The 16,387-nt window shown below is 49.4% G+C and overlaps 1 protein-coding gene across 6 annotated transcripts in view; it reads right to left on the bottom strand.

Annotated features, from left to right (window-relative positions):
• ASXL2 (ASXL transcriptional regulator 2) overlaps positions 1–16,387 on the bottom strand; it is an 82,719-nt gene that overhangs the window by 25,407 nt on the left and 40,925 nt on the right. For all 6 annotated transcript variants that reach the window (XR_012689504.1, XR_012689505.1, XM_075201080.1 and 3 more), the window contains one exon: positions 4,365–4,480. Coding sequence is in view for 4 of the 6 variants with exons in the window: in XM_075201080.1 (XP_075057181.1) it covers positions 4,365–4,480 (116 nt within the window). In the remaining 2 variants the exon portion in view is untranslated. The remainder of the gene's footprint in view (positions 1–4,364; positions 4,481–16,387) is intronic.

Here is a 16,387-nt window from a genome sequence, read left to right as displayed (position 1 = left end):
ACATCTCCCCACATCTGCAACCTCATCTCTAGTCACACTCCTTCCCGCCCACTGTGATTGGACAACGACCGCCGCCTCTCCTCCCCTCTGATCATCTCTTCTCACTCACGTATTCAAGACTTCTCCCTCGCTGCCCCTCCATTGGAACAATCTCCCTTGTGCTATCAGGACCTCCCCCTTAAAGGCCTTTCAGACCCTAACAACCCACCTGTCGGCCACCTCTCCCTCTCTCGCTCCGTTTGACCCTGTCCCCAGTTCACTTTCCTTGTGCCTTCGGTTTGTCCTCCCTTCCCTTTAGAGCTACCTGAGATATTGTACTGCTTGTTTACTATACCGTAATGTTATACCTTGTACTGTGCTACTGTTTGTTCCTGTACGGCGCTGCGGACACTAATGATGTAATACGTGCAGCACAGTACACTGATAGACCAGTAACAACAGGTAGACTGGCAGTGTGATACAGGGGGTACCTGATGTGACAGCCCCCCACCCCCTCTAGAACAGGTAGTCTCAGTGTGATACAGGGGGTACCTGATGTGACAGCCCCCCACCCCCTCTAGAACAGGAAGACTCACAGGGTGATACAAGGGGTACCTGATGTGACAGCCCCCACCCCCTCTAGAACAGGTAGACTCACAGTGTGATACAGGGGGTACCTGATGTGACAGCCCCCCACCCCTCTAGAACAGGTAGACACACAGGGTGATACAGGGGGTACCTGATGTGACAGCCCCCACCCCCTCTAGAACAGGTAGTCTCAGTGTGATACAGGGGGTACCTGATGTGACAGCCCCCATCCCCTCTAGAACAGGTAGACTCACAGTGTGATACAGGGGGTACCTGATGTGACAGCCCCCCACCCCCTCTAGAACAGGTAGACTCACAGTGTGATACAGGGGGTACCTGATGTGACAGCCCCCACCCCTCTAGAACAGGTAGACTCACAGGGTGATACAAGGGGGTACCTGATGTGACAGCCCCCCACCCCCTCTAGAACAGGTAGACTCACAGTGTGATACAGGGGGTACCTGATGTGACAGCCCCCACCCCTCTAGAACAGGTAGTCTCACAGGGTGATACAGGGGGTACCTGATGTGACAGCCCCCCACCCCTCTAGAACAGGTAGACTCACAGGGTGATACAGGGGGTACCTGATGTGACAGCCCCCACCCCCTCTAGAACAGGTAGACTCACAGGGTGATACAGGGGGTACCTGATGTGACAGCCCCCACCCCCTCTAGAACAGGTAGACTAGCAGTGTGATACAAGGGGTACCTGATGTGACAGCCCCCACCCCCTCTAGAACAGGTAGACTAGCAGTGTGATACAGGGGGTACCTGATGTGACAGCCCCCACCCCCTCTAGAACAGGTAGACTAGCAGTGTGATACAGGGGGTACCTGATGTGACAGCCCCCACCCCCTCTAGAACAGGTACTCACAGGGTGATACAGGGGGTACCTGATGTCACAGCCCCCCACTCCCTCTAGAACAGGTAGACTCACAGTGTGATACAGGGGGTACCTGATGTGACAGCCCCCCACCCCTCTAGAACAGGTAGACTCACAGTGTGATACAAGGGGTACCTGATGTGACAGCCCCCCACCCCCTCTAGAACAGGTAGACTCACAGGGTGATACAAGGGGTACCTGATGTGACAGCCCCCACCCCCTCTAGAACAGGTAGACTCACAGGGTGATACAGGGGGTACCTGATGTGACAGCCCCCACCCCCTCTAGAACAGGTAGACTCACAGTGTGATACAGGGGGTACCTGATGTGACAGCCCCCACCCCTCTAGAACAGGTAGTCTCAGTGTGATACAGGGGGTACCTGATGTGACAGCCCCCCACCCCCTCTAGAACAGGTAGACTCACAGGGTGATACAAGGGGTACCTGATGTGACAGCCCCCACCCCCTCTAGAACAGGTAGACTCACAGGGTGATACAAGGAGGTACCTGATGTGACAGCCCCCCACCCCTCTAGAACAGGTAGACTCACAGTGTGATACAGGGGGTACCTGATGTGACAGCCCCCACCCCCTCTAGAACAGGTAGACTCACAGGGTGATACAGGGGGTACCTGATGTGACAGCCCCCCACCCCTCTAGAACAGGTAGACTCACAGGGTGATACAGGGGGTACCTGATGTGACAGCCCCCACCCCCTCTAGAACAGGTAGACTAGCAGTGTGATACAAGGGGTACCTGATGTGACAGCCCCCACCCCCTCTAGAACAGGTAGACTAGCAGTGTGATACAGGGGGTACCTGATGTGACAGCCCCACCCCCTCTAGAACAGGTACTCACAGGGTGATACAGGGGGTACCTGATGTCACAGCCCCCCACCCCCTCTAGAACAGGTAGACTCACAGTGTGATACAGGGGGTACCTGATGTGACAGCCCCCCACCCCTCTAGAACAGGTAGACTCACAGTGTGATACAAGGGGTACCTGATGTGACAGCCCCCCACCCCCTCTAGAACAGGTAGACTCACAGGGTGATACAAGGGGTACCTGATGTGACAGCCCCCACCCCCTCTAGAACAGGTAGACTCACAGGGTGATACAGGGGGTACCTGATGTGACAGCCCCCACCCCCTCTAGAACAGGTAGACTCAGTGTGATACAGGGGGTACCTGATGTGACAGCCCCCACCCCCTCTAGAACAGGTAGACTCAGTGTGATACAGGGGGTACCTGATGTGACAGCCCCCACCCCCTCTAGAACAGGTAGACTCACAGGGTGATACAGGGGGTACCTGATGTGACAGCCCCCACCCCCTCTAGAACAGGTAGACTCACAGTGTGATACAGGGGGTACCTGATGTGACAGCCCCCCACCCCTCTAGAACAGGTACTCACAGTGTGATACAGGGGGTACCTGATGTGACAGTCCCCACCCCCTCTAGAACAGGTAGACTCACAGGGTGATACAAGGGGTACCTGATGTGACAGCCCCCACCCCCTCTAGAACAGGTAGACACACAGGGTGATACAGGGGGTACCTGATGTGACAGCCTCCCACCCCCTCTAGAACAGGTAGACTCACAGTGTGATACAAGGGGTACCTGATGTGACAGCCCCCCACCCCCTCCAGAACAGGTAGACTCACAGGGTGATACAGGGGGTACCTGATGTGACAGCCCCCATCCCCTCTAGAACAGGTAGACACACAGGGTGATACAGGGGGTACCTGATGTGACAGCCCCCCACCCCCTCTAGAACAGGTAGACTCACAGGGTGATACAGGGGGTACCTGATGTGACAGCCCCCACCCCTCTAGAACAGGTAGACTCAGTGTGATACAGGGGGTACCTGATGTGACAGCCCCCCACCCCCTCTAGAACAGGTAGACTCACAGTGTGATACAGGGGGTACCTGATGTGACAGCCCCCCACCCCCTCTAGAACAGGTAGACTCACAGTGTGATACAGGGGGTACCTGATGTGACAGCCCCCCACCCCCTCTAGAACAGGTAGACTCACAGTGTGATACAGGGGGTACCTGATGTGACAGCCCCCCACCCCCTCTAAAACACCTCTAGAACAGGTAGACTCGCAGTGTGATACAGGGGGTACCTGATGTGACAGACCCCACCCCCTCTAGAACAGGTAGACTCACAGTGTGATACAGGGGGTACCTGATGTGACAGCCCCCCACCCCCTCTAGAACACCTCTAGAACAGGTAGACTCGCAGTGTGATACAGGGGGTACCTGATGTGACAGACCCCACCCCCTCTAGAACAGGTAGACTCACAGGGTGATACAAGGGGTACCTGATGTGACAGCCCCCCACCCCTCTAGAACAGGTAGACTCACAGGGGGTACCTGATGTGACAGCCTCCCACCCCCTCTAGAACAGGTAGACACACAGGGTGATACAGGGGGTACCTGATGTTACAGCCCCCCACCCCCTCTAGAACAGGTAGACTCACAGTGTGATACAGGGGGTACCTGATGTGACAGCCCCCACCCCCTCTAGAACAGGTAGACTCACAGTGTGATACAAGGGGTACCTGATGTGACAGCCCCCCACCCCCTCTAGAACAGGTAGACTCACAGTGTGATACAGGGGGTACCTGATGTGACAGCCCCCCCACCCCCTCTAGAACAGGTAGACTCACAGTGTGATACAGGGGGTACCTGATGTGACAGCCCCACCCCCTCTAGAACAGGTAGACTCACAGTGTGATACAGGGGGTACCTGATGTGACAGCCCCCCACCCCTCTAGAACAGGTAGACTCACAGTGTGATACAGGGGGTACCTGATGTGACAGCCCCCCACCCCCTCTAGAACAGGTAGACTCACAGTGTGATACAGGGGGTACCTGATGTGACAGCCCCCCACCCCCTCCTCTCTGTTACCTGTTTCAGTGCCTTCTTGCTGAGCTTCTGAGATGGAGAGATGACTTTACCCACAGGGATGGGGGGTGAAGGACAGCTTGATTGGGGGGAGGATGGCTGGGATAGTCTAGATGTAACTACAAAACAAATGAGAAACAAAACATGAGTTAAGCTGGCAATGAGGCACTGAGAGTCATAGGAAAATACAACAGTGCGACTGAGCTGGGTCCCACAACCAATGGGACTGCTGAACTACAATTCCCAGACCGCTCAAACACGACGGAGGTTATAGAACAGTGTACAATCTGTAACATTATCTGTACCGCAGCAGGACCCATACAGGATTTACTAACACTGGAAGAGATATGACCTTATCTGTGCTGCAGAAGTCACCTGTCCTCACTGCATATTTCATGGAGTAAAATGCTGCGATGAGGGACCTGAAGCAATGACATAAAGCAGTGCCCACACAGAGCAACACGAAGCGACATACACTGGAGGCTGAAATCTTTGCACCAGATAAAATAATACACTGGAGACAGGTTCCATGCATGGTGTCATTAACACGATACTGTCTGCTTGTAATGCCCTCTCTGTACACAAGATGGCACAATTATACAGAAGTGCCTATTACCCTATATATAGTGTGTGTGTGAGCTGCATCTGACTACATATGTTGTATACAACCAATCGATCTCACTGTAAGTCACATTATGAATGTAATGAAACCCAGTATTTGCTTGGTTACAGCACCAGAGTGTTCTAACGTGAGCTCAGAGGTTAATGTCACTTTTATGTCTATTATCTAGTGTTTTACTGGTGCAGTAGGGATCAGGGAGTATTAATACTCTTTTTGCTAGTGACAGAAAGATTAGTAACCTGGAGAATACACCATGAAGGGTGAGTATTTGTAGTCAATTAGAGACAATAGAGGGATGCACGAAAACTGTTACAGAAATGGTGATAGGTGATAGAAGACTAAACTGCACAGGACAAACATACAGCACGTAGTACACCAATAAATACATCACATGTCACAGTGTAATAACTACAATACAGGTCCCACTAGACTGGCTGCTTCTTTCTAGTATGAAATCCAGGCTGTAGACCCGAATGGTGAGGTCTTCGTTCCCCCACCACTCTCTACTGGGGATCTCCCTGCCTCTTCTCATGCGTCACCTGATGTGACCACATCACACCAATGCAGAGGACGGTTTCTAAAGTGGATATCAAACCTGACCTGGTCCATGGTCATCAAAAGAGACGCGCTAAGTCCGACGCTGGCCAGTGGCTCCGTGTGACTGTGACTGACACTAATCAATGGCAGAAATATTAACAATAGAAACCCTCCATTACTCGCTGCTTGTTATGTCCATTATATACAGCTTAGTGGGTGAAACGCGTGTCTCCATTGGTTGTGTACCTGGAGAAAGGTGCCCTGTAAATAAGGAGTCACAAGCTGTCTCTTCTTCACCCTTATGTATGGAAAGCTATAAAGGTAAATCTAAATACAACTTACTTTATACAAATAGCATGCTAATAAGTTTCACACACACATATAGCATATCACATATAAGAGGTGTGAGGGGTTCTTTAATTAGCTTATTGCCAGGAAGCGTGAAATGCACAGGGACACATTCTCCCCCACAACGAAAGTCTTTCATGAAATTGCTTAAAAGCAATCCCCTCCCCCCCAAACTAACAAGAAAAAAAAAGATTGCCTGGGATCCGGTGAGCCCACCGATCCCTAAATAGATCTTGAGGAGATCCCCTCTTCTCTTCGTAAGAACCACGTACACACTAGTATCACTCTGGAGTTGTCAAAGCCCCTCCCTCATGAGCCTTGACAACCTTGAACAAAGCCTGTCCGTGCAGCAGAGAGGAACAAGCAAGTAACAATTCTCATTTTATTCTATTATTCCCAATTCCACAAAAATATATAATTTTTAGTGAACTGTATCTTTAAGCTTTATAAAGTAAGGCTTTCATTGCTGGGGGAAGGTTATTTCCCCATGCACATCAGACTTCCTGGCAATAAGCTTCTTAATGGACAAACAGAGCACATTAGTTTGCAGAGAGGTGATGACATCTTGTATCATGGAACTGAACCTATTACAAGATATGTGTCGCCAACGGACACACGTCAATCACTGTACAGGCCTTACCAACAAGCAGTGCTGTCCGTGTGTATAATGTGCCCCAACACACCCACATCCGTGGTGGAGTGCTGTACTCCAGGGAGCCTTCCAGCGTTGTGGTTCCCTGAGCAGGAAGCACGGTCATTTACACTCCAGCCACCTAAATATACTCCACTATTCTCCTTCTACTAGAACTGTGCAGTCAGCAGCTGAAAATAACCTGCATTCCGGCTTCTGTCACCGAATAAAGAGCAACCCCAACAATTCTCCCTCCGAGACAGAACATGTAGCATTAAGAGACTCCTAGGAGTAAAAGGAAAATTGAATTTGCCCCCCTGCATCACAGGAAGTTTTCTCCAGGTGCAGATTTTTTCCTTCAGCTGAAGTTGGTCCTATCTGTAAATGAAGCCTTAAACCTGGTATTTTACTATGTCCAATCTGCCAGGTCTGTGCAACCTCTGCTCTGATCTACTATGTATGTAACAATCCTTCCCATTGTTGTCATCCTTACACATTCTACAACATAGCTGTCACCAGCCGCCATGGCCACGACGGCCTGCCTGCTGTCTCTGCTGCTAGCAGTCACTTCCACCCAGCTCATCCTGGCCGTAGGCAGGGCAACGGTCGGGACTCTCTCATGATCAGCGCTGCATCCCGGCAATTTCTGACCGCTAGGTGCATGCGCTGGGAGAACCGAGTTAAGTAGGCAGCATCTGGGGATAATTTACAGGGGCTGCTGCACTAGCAGTTGATTCATCAATATCCATATTCAAGGCAGGGAGAGCGTAGTCTCCTTACCAGTTATAGTGCTTGTGTGACCCACTAATTTACCTGCTCAAAGTGCTGTAGATACTCTGTCCATTTGGCATTGATTCCTGTTGTAGGCCCTGGCATGTTTCTAGACCCTGCAGGAACTCTGATTGCCCTGACCTCTGGCTTTGTTACTGGGTATCCTTGCTCAATGCCAGCCTGACCCTTTGGCCTGTCCCTGATTCTCCTGCTTGCTATGGACCCCTAACCCCAGACTGCTCCTGTTCTTAGCTATCGCCTCCTACCTACCAGCTGTGCTATTACTACTACACTAAGAGTTAAGACCTAGGGGCATCCAAGTGCAACAAGCTCTACGGGAAAGGCGGCTGCTATAGATAGACCTCTGTTCACCAGGTCTAGAAGTTTATGTCAATAGCTGCCATACTATTGGAGAATTTTGTCTCATGGACCCCAGCCAAAAAAGTCCAAGTCCAGCTCGGGTCCTAGCTGGCCAGATGCAGTCCATTTTGCAAGTGGATTAAGAGTTCTTGCTCTGGTTATTTGCTCAGGAAGAACCTTCAAAGTCCTCACCCTGGCACCTGCAGTTGACCCTAGGCTAAATTTACCAGACCGTTTTTCTGGGGACAGAGCCCTGTTCCGCAACTTTAAGGAGAACTGCAAGCTATTTTCGTTTAAGACCCACCGTTGAGGAAGAGGTGTGCCTAGGTCTTCAAAAAGTCTCTCCCAGTTCTGTCTCGATTCCTGCTCGGGTTGCCTATGGATTCAATTCCATCTCGTTCCCGCCTTCTTGGACACTGGTGGAGCCGGTAACTTCATCAATGTGAAGTTTGCCTAGACACTAGGCATTCCTTAACCGTCTGCAATTTGGATGGTAACCCCTTGATTAAGGGAAGAATACTGGTGTCTATTCTCCATTCTGAAATCCTCTCTTTCTACTTGATTTCATGCCCTTCTGTTCCCTTGACTCTGGGGCACCCCTGGCTCCAGAGCCATAATCCCCATATTGAATGGAGTTAGGGTGAGATCATACGTTAGAGTGCGACCTCCTCTGGGTCCTACAGCCTTCTCTGGAACAGCTTCCATATTCTTACAGGAATTTTGAAGATGTATTCTCCAAGAACAAGGCGGATTCCCTTCCTCCTCATCGGGACTATGACTGTGCAATTGTAATCATTCCTGGGTCTAAGTTACCCAAAGGCTGTGTTCGTTTGTCATCCCCGAGACAAAAGCCATGGAGAAGTATGTGCCTGCAAAAAGGGTTTATCAGACCCTTTAAGTCACCAGTAGGAACCGGTTTCTTTCTTGTATCCAAGAAAGATGGGAATCCGAGGCCCTGCATAATCTTCCGTGGCCTGAACAAGATAAATCAGAAATACATATCTGCTTCCCCTTATTTCATTACTCATTGATCATCTTAAGCAGGCCGCAATCTTCACTAAGATCGATTTACGGGGAGCCTACAACCTCATCTGGATTACAGACGAGGAAGAGTGGAAAACCGCCTTTAATACTCGCTCAGGTCAGTACGAATATTTGGTCATGCCATTCAGTCTCTGCAACGCCCCAGCAGTTTTCTAGGACCTTATAAATTATGTATTGCAGTAGTTCCTGGGGAAGTTCGTAGTGGTCTACCTTGACGATATCTTAATATATTTTCAGTCTCTGGCACAACAAAATCAACATATTCGAGTAGTGCTCCTCAAACTCTATCAACATCAGCTTTTTGCTTGAGAAATGCGAGTTTAAGGTCACACAAGTTACATTCCTGGGCTATGTCATCTCCCCTAAGAGGTTCTCTATGGATTCCAGGAAGGTCCAAGCAATCCAGGATCGGGTGCTCCCTACAAACTTAAGTCATCCAGAGATTCTTGGGCTTTGCAAATTACTACAACAGGTTCATCCATTCATTTTCTGTTCTGTTGGCACTCATCACAGCCTTTAGCTGTGAAGGGTCCGACACGCCCAATTGGTCTCACTCAGTCTTAGCATCCTTTCTTGGCTTTAAAAGACGATATCATCTTCGCTCCGGTCTTCAGACACCTGAATTCAAAACTTCCATTTGTAATTGAGGTGGATGCTTCAGATGTAGGGGCAGGTGCTATCCTTTACCAAAGAGATCCTATGGACCAGAGACTGCACACCTGTGAATACCTTTCCCTGGAAAACCAATCCCGCAGAAGGAAACAATGATGTAGGAAACCGTGAGTTGTTGGCCATCAAGGGGGCAATTGAAAAATGGCGCCACTGGCTGGAGAGAGCAACTCAGCTGATCTCAGTTTTCCAAAATACTAAAAACCTCCAGTACATCCAGTCGGCTAAAACCCTAAACTCCACTTCAGGCAAGCTCGAAGGGCCCTCTCTTTACATCCGCTTCAAGTTCATTATCACACACCGACCGGATTCCAAAAACATCAAGTGTGACGCTTTGTCCCGCAGTTTTGTATCCACTCACTCCTCTGCTGACGACCCCTTTTCAATTATTCTGGCTTCCTCTATTGTATCAGGCCTAACCCAAGATCTGGGCATGACTCTACACAAGCTTCAGCATCTGGCATCTTCCGAGACTCCTGTTGACAGGTTGTTTGTTCCCGACCACCTTAGAAGGAGGGTTCTCATTGAGTCTCATGACTGCAGACCATCTGGACATCCTGGAGTTGCAAAGACTATCGAGAATCTGTCCTATGTGGTGTGGTGGCCTCCTTTGTTGATACTAGGGAGTTTGTACTGTCCTGTGAGGTCTGCACCAAGAACAAATCATCCTATAATTGTCCAGCAGGACCACTTATGGCTCTGTCCATTCCATGTAGGCCTTGGATGCACTTATCCATGGACTTTATTCTAGATCTTTTCCGGTCCTCCGGCTGCAATACTATCTGGTAACTGTTGACTGGTTCAGTGAAATGACCAACTTCATTCCACTAGCTGGATTGCCGTGTGTAAGAAAATCTTTGTTCACACTTCTGGCTTTATGGATTTCCTGTCAACGATGTATCAGACCGTAGCTCTCAGTTTGTCGCTACCTTCTGGAAATCTTTTTGTACCCTAATCAGGATCAAGATCAGTCTGTCCTCTGCTTAACACCCACAGTCAAACGGGCAAACTGAGAGGGTTAATCAATCCGTAGAACAAATCATCCACCTTTATGTCTCGAAATTCCACGATAATTAGGCTACCCTGCTCCCATGGTCATAGTTTGCCTACAATAATGCCTGCCATTCATCTACACGTGTGTTTCCCTTCTTCTGTAACCTCAACTTCCATCCTCGGGCCAACTCCTTGACCTCTCTGATGCCCTTAAGTCCATCTGATGTTTACAATACTGCCAATCTCCTCCCTCGGATATGGTGAAAGCCTCTTTTAGATCTAAGTACATTGCTGATCTGTACCGTATACAGTGTTTAAAGTAGGTGACAGTCTGGCTCTCTACACAAAATTTTTATATTTTTGACAATCTTGCAAGAAACTTGGTCCCAAGTTTATTGGAACATTTGTCAATATCAAGCAAGTCAACCCTGTGGCTTTCAGATTGGATCTCCCTCATTCTCTCAGAATTTCGAATAGCTTTCATTGTTCACTTCTCAAACCAATTGCCTTGTCTCGTAATATCAGGCTTCATCGAGCTCACAGACCTCACCCTTTCAGAGTCAATGGACACCAGGAATTCATTACTGAAAATATTCTTGACTCCAAAAGAGTCCAAGGACAAGTTCACTTTTTAGTACACTGGAAGGGTTACGGCCCTGGAAGAACGTTCTTAGATTCCTCAGAAACATCTGTGTGCAAATATTGCGCAAGGAGTTCTTCAAACAGATTCCCAGGAAACCTAGATGTCTGAGTTTCTTAACCCCTCCTCAAAAGGGGGGAGGGTGCACTGTCACGGCTCGCCGGCTGTCTCTGATCCGGCGTCCTGGCTTTGTCCAGGACGTCACTTCCGCTCCAGCTTTCTGACGGCTGGGATGATCGGCCCCGCATCACGACAACTTCTGACAGCCGGATGCGTGTGCAAGGGGAAAATAGTTAATTAGGCAATCTCTGGGGATAATTTACAAGGGCTGCTATAAATAAATTTCAGTATTTAAAGCAGGGACAGTGGCAGATGGGGAGCTTGGACTGGGGTGGTACACCTGTCAAACGTAACGCAGGGTCCTAAGGCGAGCTCAGGCAGGACAGAAACCTCCCATGAAGCAGAAGGGCACGCAGGTTATAGCGTTTGTGTGACCTACTACCTAACCTGTTCCAAGTGCTGTGGATACTCTGTCCGTTTGATTCTGATACCTGTTGTGACCTTTGGTTTGTTTCTGGACCTTGCTTGAACTCTGATTGCCCAGACCTCTAGCTTTGGTACTGGACATCCTTGCTTGCAGCTCCGAAATTGTGGCCTGTTCCTGACTTTCCTGCTTGCTACGGACCCCTGACCATACGCTCCTATTCTTAGCTACCGCCTCCTACCTACCAGCTGTGGCATTGCATATAACTTCTAATATGCAAAGAGTTAAGACCCGGGGGCATCCAAGTACCTGTGAGCGCAACAAGCTATATAGTAAAAGCGGTTGCTATAGGTGAAGACCTCTGTTCACCAGCTCCAGAAGTTTGTCAATTACCGCTAGCCGTAACAATAGCCAATTAGTAATCTCCCTAAATGATCATTGCCTGAGGGTCCTTGTCTTAAGTTTACAGCCAAAACCCCTGAAATCTACTCTAAGGATCTTCTATCTCCCCATAACTTTGTCATTGGTCCCAACATGTCCCCTGCCCCATGGGACCACCTAACTATCCATAACTTTGCAATTGGTACCGAGAGGTACCCTGACTGCTGGAATCTACCCCAGTGCCTCATAACAAATCTTCAAACTGACCTAGGATGTGCAGATCACATGCAGCCCTGTCCTCACTAACACATTACACATCTCCTGATATACTCTGTGCTGCTGAGGACCCTGCTCCTTCCACTGTATAACTCTCAGTCTGTGGCTTCCTGCTGCCTCCATTCCCCTCCCCACATCATGTCACTGTTCAGTAGCACTAAGTATTATGTAACATACTGTTAAATGTGACTTGGGAGATTGTAAACATGAATATGGTTAGTAAATATAAATCCACACACTATGCAACTGTACACATACACAGTACACATAATGCAGGTATATGTAAGTGCACACATACACGCTGTAAATATACAATATTGCACACACACATTTATTAATCCAGTGCACCAGCAATGTGTAAAGAAGAGAGGTGACAGCTGGAGGGGGGTGGCTGCAGTGTTAGGGTTAATGTGTAGAGTATTTAGGAGACCTCCAGTGAGCTGTGCATCATATTTCACATGTAGTTATAGATACACAGCCTCCCACACACATCCCATGTCTGCGCCAGCACTTTCTGCATTACATAACCCCCATCTACAGATGAACGGCACCTCCTTCTGGCTGCAGCATGACCCTGCGGGGAGCTGGTAGAGTGGTGTTTATGTGTTTCCTGCCTAGGGACACAAAGCGTGTGACAGACTGGTCACATCCGCCTTCTAGACGGCAATCAGAGCCTGGCCACATATATGTGTATGGTGGGAGAGAGAGCTTCTGTGTGAGATACATGTCCATACATAAGACGTGTTCTACCTACAAGGGCTCACAGCTCAGTACTGTCTCCTTCATAACTTGGGGGAGTAAGGTGACGAGGCGTCTGGCATGAAGCTGGTTTTACGCTTATTTACGCCTTGTGCGCGCACACCGGCTGCCGTACACTTTGGGCCTGATTTACAGCTTGACGCGTTTTGCGCACTGATTGCACACATAAAAATTATGTTGCAAAAATTGTGGTCTGACGGATTTTGAGTCGAATGTGTCTAAAGATACGTCTAACTCAAACACGGCAGTATTTCTACGTCAGGTGTATACAGTGGTAGTAGTAGATGTGACTATCACATAAATAATAAATGAAGTACCATCAGCTGGTCAATATGCAATCAGCCAATCAGAAGCAGATACATAGTACTCCTCATAAAGATACATACCCCTACTGCCTCTCCAGGGCTATGGGGGCGCATGTCAATCAATATAACGCCGGCAAATTATCAGAACTGCAAAGTCACAATTTATTTCTGCAAATGCTCCTGATGAGAGCGAACCCAATCCGCCCACATGCTCCTATTATCATAAGAACACTTTGTACGGTTCTAGTTTCCGTTATTCTGATCTGTATGTTGCTATCAAGAAGTGTGAGTAAGGTCATGAGGTTCAAATATAGGTCAAGTAGTCTGATCACAGTTGACAGTAAACAACTCTGACACACTTGGCCTGATCTATTAAGGGACACATACTGAAAGTAATGTACGTTATTAGAAAACTGCACATACACCGGGTATACAGACGTCTGAATCCAACAAGGAGCGGATGTGGAGATACGTGTGGTGATGGATACAGGCGTCAATGATAAAATAAATTATTTTTTTTCAAAGGGTGTGTTTAATTTATTTTTTTTCTCCATAAAATACTTTTTAAGGCTGTAATTAATGACTACTGTACATAAAATACATTGTTACAGTTGCTCCTGATTGCAAACACATGTCCTACCATACATACACAGCCGTCATCACTAGTGGTTGGCGCTTAGAGTAGACCTGGAGCAAGAGATACCTGAGAGATGTCCAGAGCCTGCGTCGTATGCTGCTGCGTGCGCCCCTTACTGTACACTGACTACAGCCTAATGCCCCTTCCCTGCTACGTGCGCCCCTTACTGTACACTGACTACAGCCTAATGCCCCTTCCCTGCTGCGTGCGCCCCTTACTGTACACTGACTACAGCCTAATGCCCCTTCCCTGCTACGTGCGCCCCTTACTGTACACTGACTACAGCCTAATGCCCCTTCCCTGCTACGTGTGTCTCTTACTGTACACTGACTACAGCCTAATGCCCCTTCCCTGCTACGTGCGCCCCTTACTGTACACTGACTACAGCCTAATGCCCCTTCCCTGCTACGTGTGTCTCTTACTGTACACTGACTACAGCCTAATGCCCCTTCCCTGCTACGTGTGCCCCTTACTGTACACTGACTACAGCCTAATGCCCCTTCCCTGCTACGTGCGCCCCTTACTGTACACTGACTACAGCCTAATGCCCCTTCCCTGCTACGTGCGCCCCTTACTGTACACTGACTACAGCCTAATGCCCCTTCCCTGCTACGTGTGTCTCTTACTGTACACTGACTACAGCCTAATGCCCCTTCCCTGCTACGTGCGCCCCTCACTGTACACTGACTACAGCCTAATGCCCCTTCCCTGCTACGTGCGCCCCTTACTGTACACTGACTACAGCCTAATGCCCCTTCCCTGCTGCATGCGCCCCTTACTGTACACTGACTACAGCCTAATGCCCCTTCCCTGCTACGTGTGTCTCTTACTGTACACTGACTACAGCCTAATGCCCCTTCCCTGCTACGTGCGCCCCTCACTGTACACTGACTACAGCCTAATGCCCCTTCCCTGCTACGTGCGCCCCTTACTGTACACTGACTACAGCCTAATGCCCCTTCCCTGCTGCATGCGCCCCTTACTGTACACTGACTACAGCCTAATGCCCCTTCCCTGCTACGTGTGTCTCTTACTGTACACTGACTACAGCCTAATGCCCCTTCCCTGCTACGTGCGCCCCTTACTGTACGCTGACTACAGCCTAATGCCCCTTCCCTGCTACGTGTGTCTCTTACTGTACACTGACTACAGCCTAATGCCCCTTCCCTGCTACGTGCGCCCCTTACTGTACACTGACTACAGCCTAATGCCCCTTCCCTGCTACGTGCGCCCCTTACTGTACACTGACTACAGCCTAATGCCCCTTCCCTGCTACGTGTGTCTCTTACTGTACACTGACTACAGCCTAATGCCCCTTCCCTGCTACGTGCGCCCCTTACTGTACACTGACTACAGCCTAATGCCCCTTCCCTGCTACGTGCGCCCCTTACTGTACACTGACTACAGCCTAATGCCCCTTCCCTGCTACGTGCGCCCCTTACTGTACACTGACTACAGCCTAATGCCCCTTCCCTGCTACGTGCGCCCCTTACTGTACACTGACTACAGCCTAATGCCCCTTCCCTGCTACGTGCGCCCCTTACTGTACACTGACTACAGCCTAATGCCCCTTCCCTGCTGCATGCGCCCCTTACTGTACGCTGACTACAGCCTAATGCCCCTTCCCTGCTACGTGCGCCCCTTACTGCACACTGACTACAACCTAATGCCCCTTCCCTGCTACGTGCGCCCCTTACTGTATGCTGACTACAGCCTAATGCCCCTTCCCTGCTACGTGTGCCCCTCACTGTACACTGACTACAACCTAATGCCCCTTCCCTGCTACGTGTGCCCCTTACTGCACACTGACTACAACCTAATGCCCCTTCCCTGCTACGTGCGCCCCTTACTGTATGCTGACTACAGCCTAATGCCCCTTCCCTGCTACGTGTGCCCCTTACTGCACGCTGACTACAGCCTAATGCCCCTTCCCCGCTGCAGTAAGTGTCCTTTACGCTTGAGTTGGACGTTGCTGCGTTCTGTGGTGTACTGTCTGGTTCTGGGCATGCGCTGGGTAATTGTGCGGATTCTACCCCCAATTTGCCATTTACGTCCCTTAATGAATCAGGCCCGTTATATACTTAGTGTGTGCAGACTATTTCAGTTTGTTGTTGCTGTATTCTGCTAGCATTGCTTCCATTGAGCTACATGCTCCATATTGTACGTACAAAGGTTTATGAAATAAACTACAACATTTTCTGAAGAGACTTCTTTCTTGAATAATTGCACAACAAGCCTCATGCATGAAAGCACAATACAGTTATACCTTCACAGAAAACATATATGTACAGGAAGTGTCGCCAAGAGACTAGACTGACAGTGGTTCAGCAGAAACCATAACCACACAGAGTCAAACATAATGATCAGTAACTTCCTGCAGCACTCTGGAACAGAGACCGATACATTCTGTATCTAGGACCCTGCAGACACCCTGTAAGTCAGGCTGTCATGAGTATGCCACACCCTTGGACACACCCATTTCCTGACCATTCTGCCGCGCATGATGTAACCATGATGTTCCCCATCCAGCAACATCAGCCGAGCTGTACAATTAGCCTGTGGGGGGAGA

The sequence above is a fragment of the Mixophyes fleayi genome, chromosome 3, assembly GCF_038048845.1.
Source record: "Mixophyes fleayi isolate aMixFle1 chromosome 3, aMixFle1.hap1, whole genome shotgun sequence".
In the NCBI taxonomy this organism is placed as follows: Eukaryota; Metazoa; Chordata; class Amphibia; order Anura; family Limnodynastidae; genus Mixophyes; species Mixophyes fleayi.
Note: the sequence above shows the minus strand (reverse complement) of the source record. Positions and strands in the feature narration are given on the sequence as shown.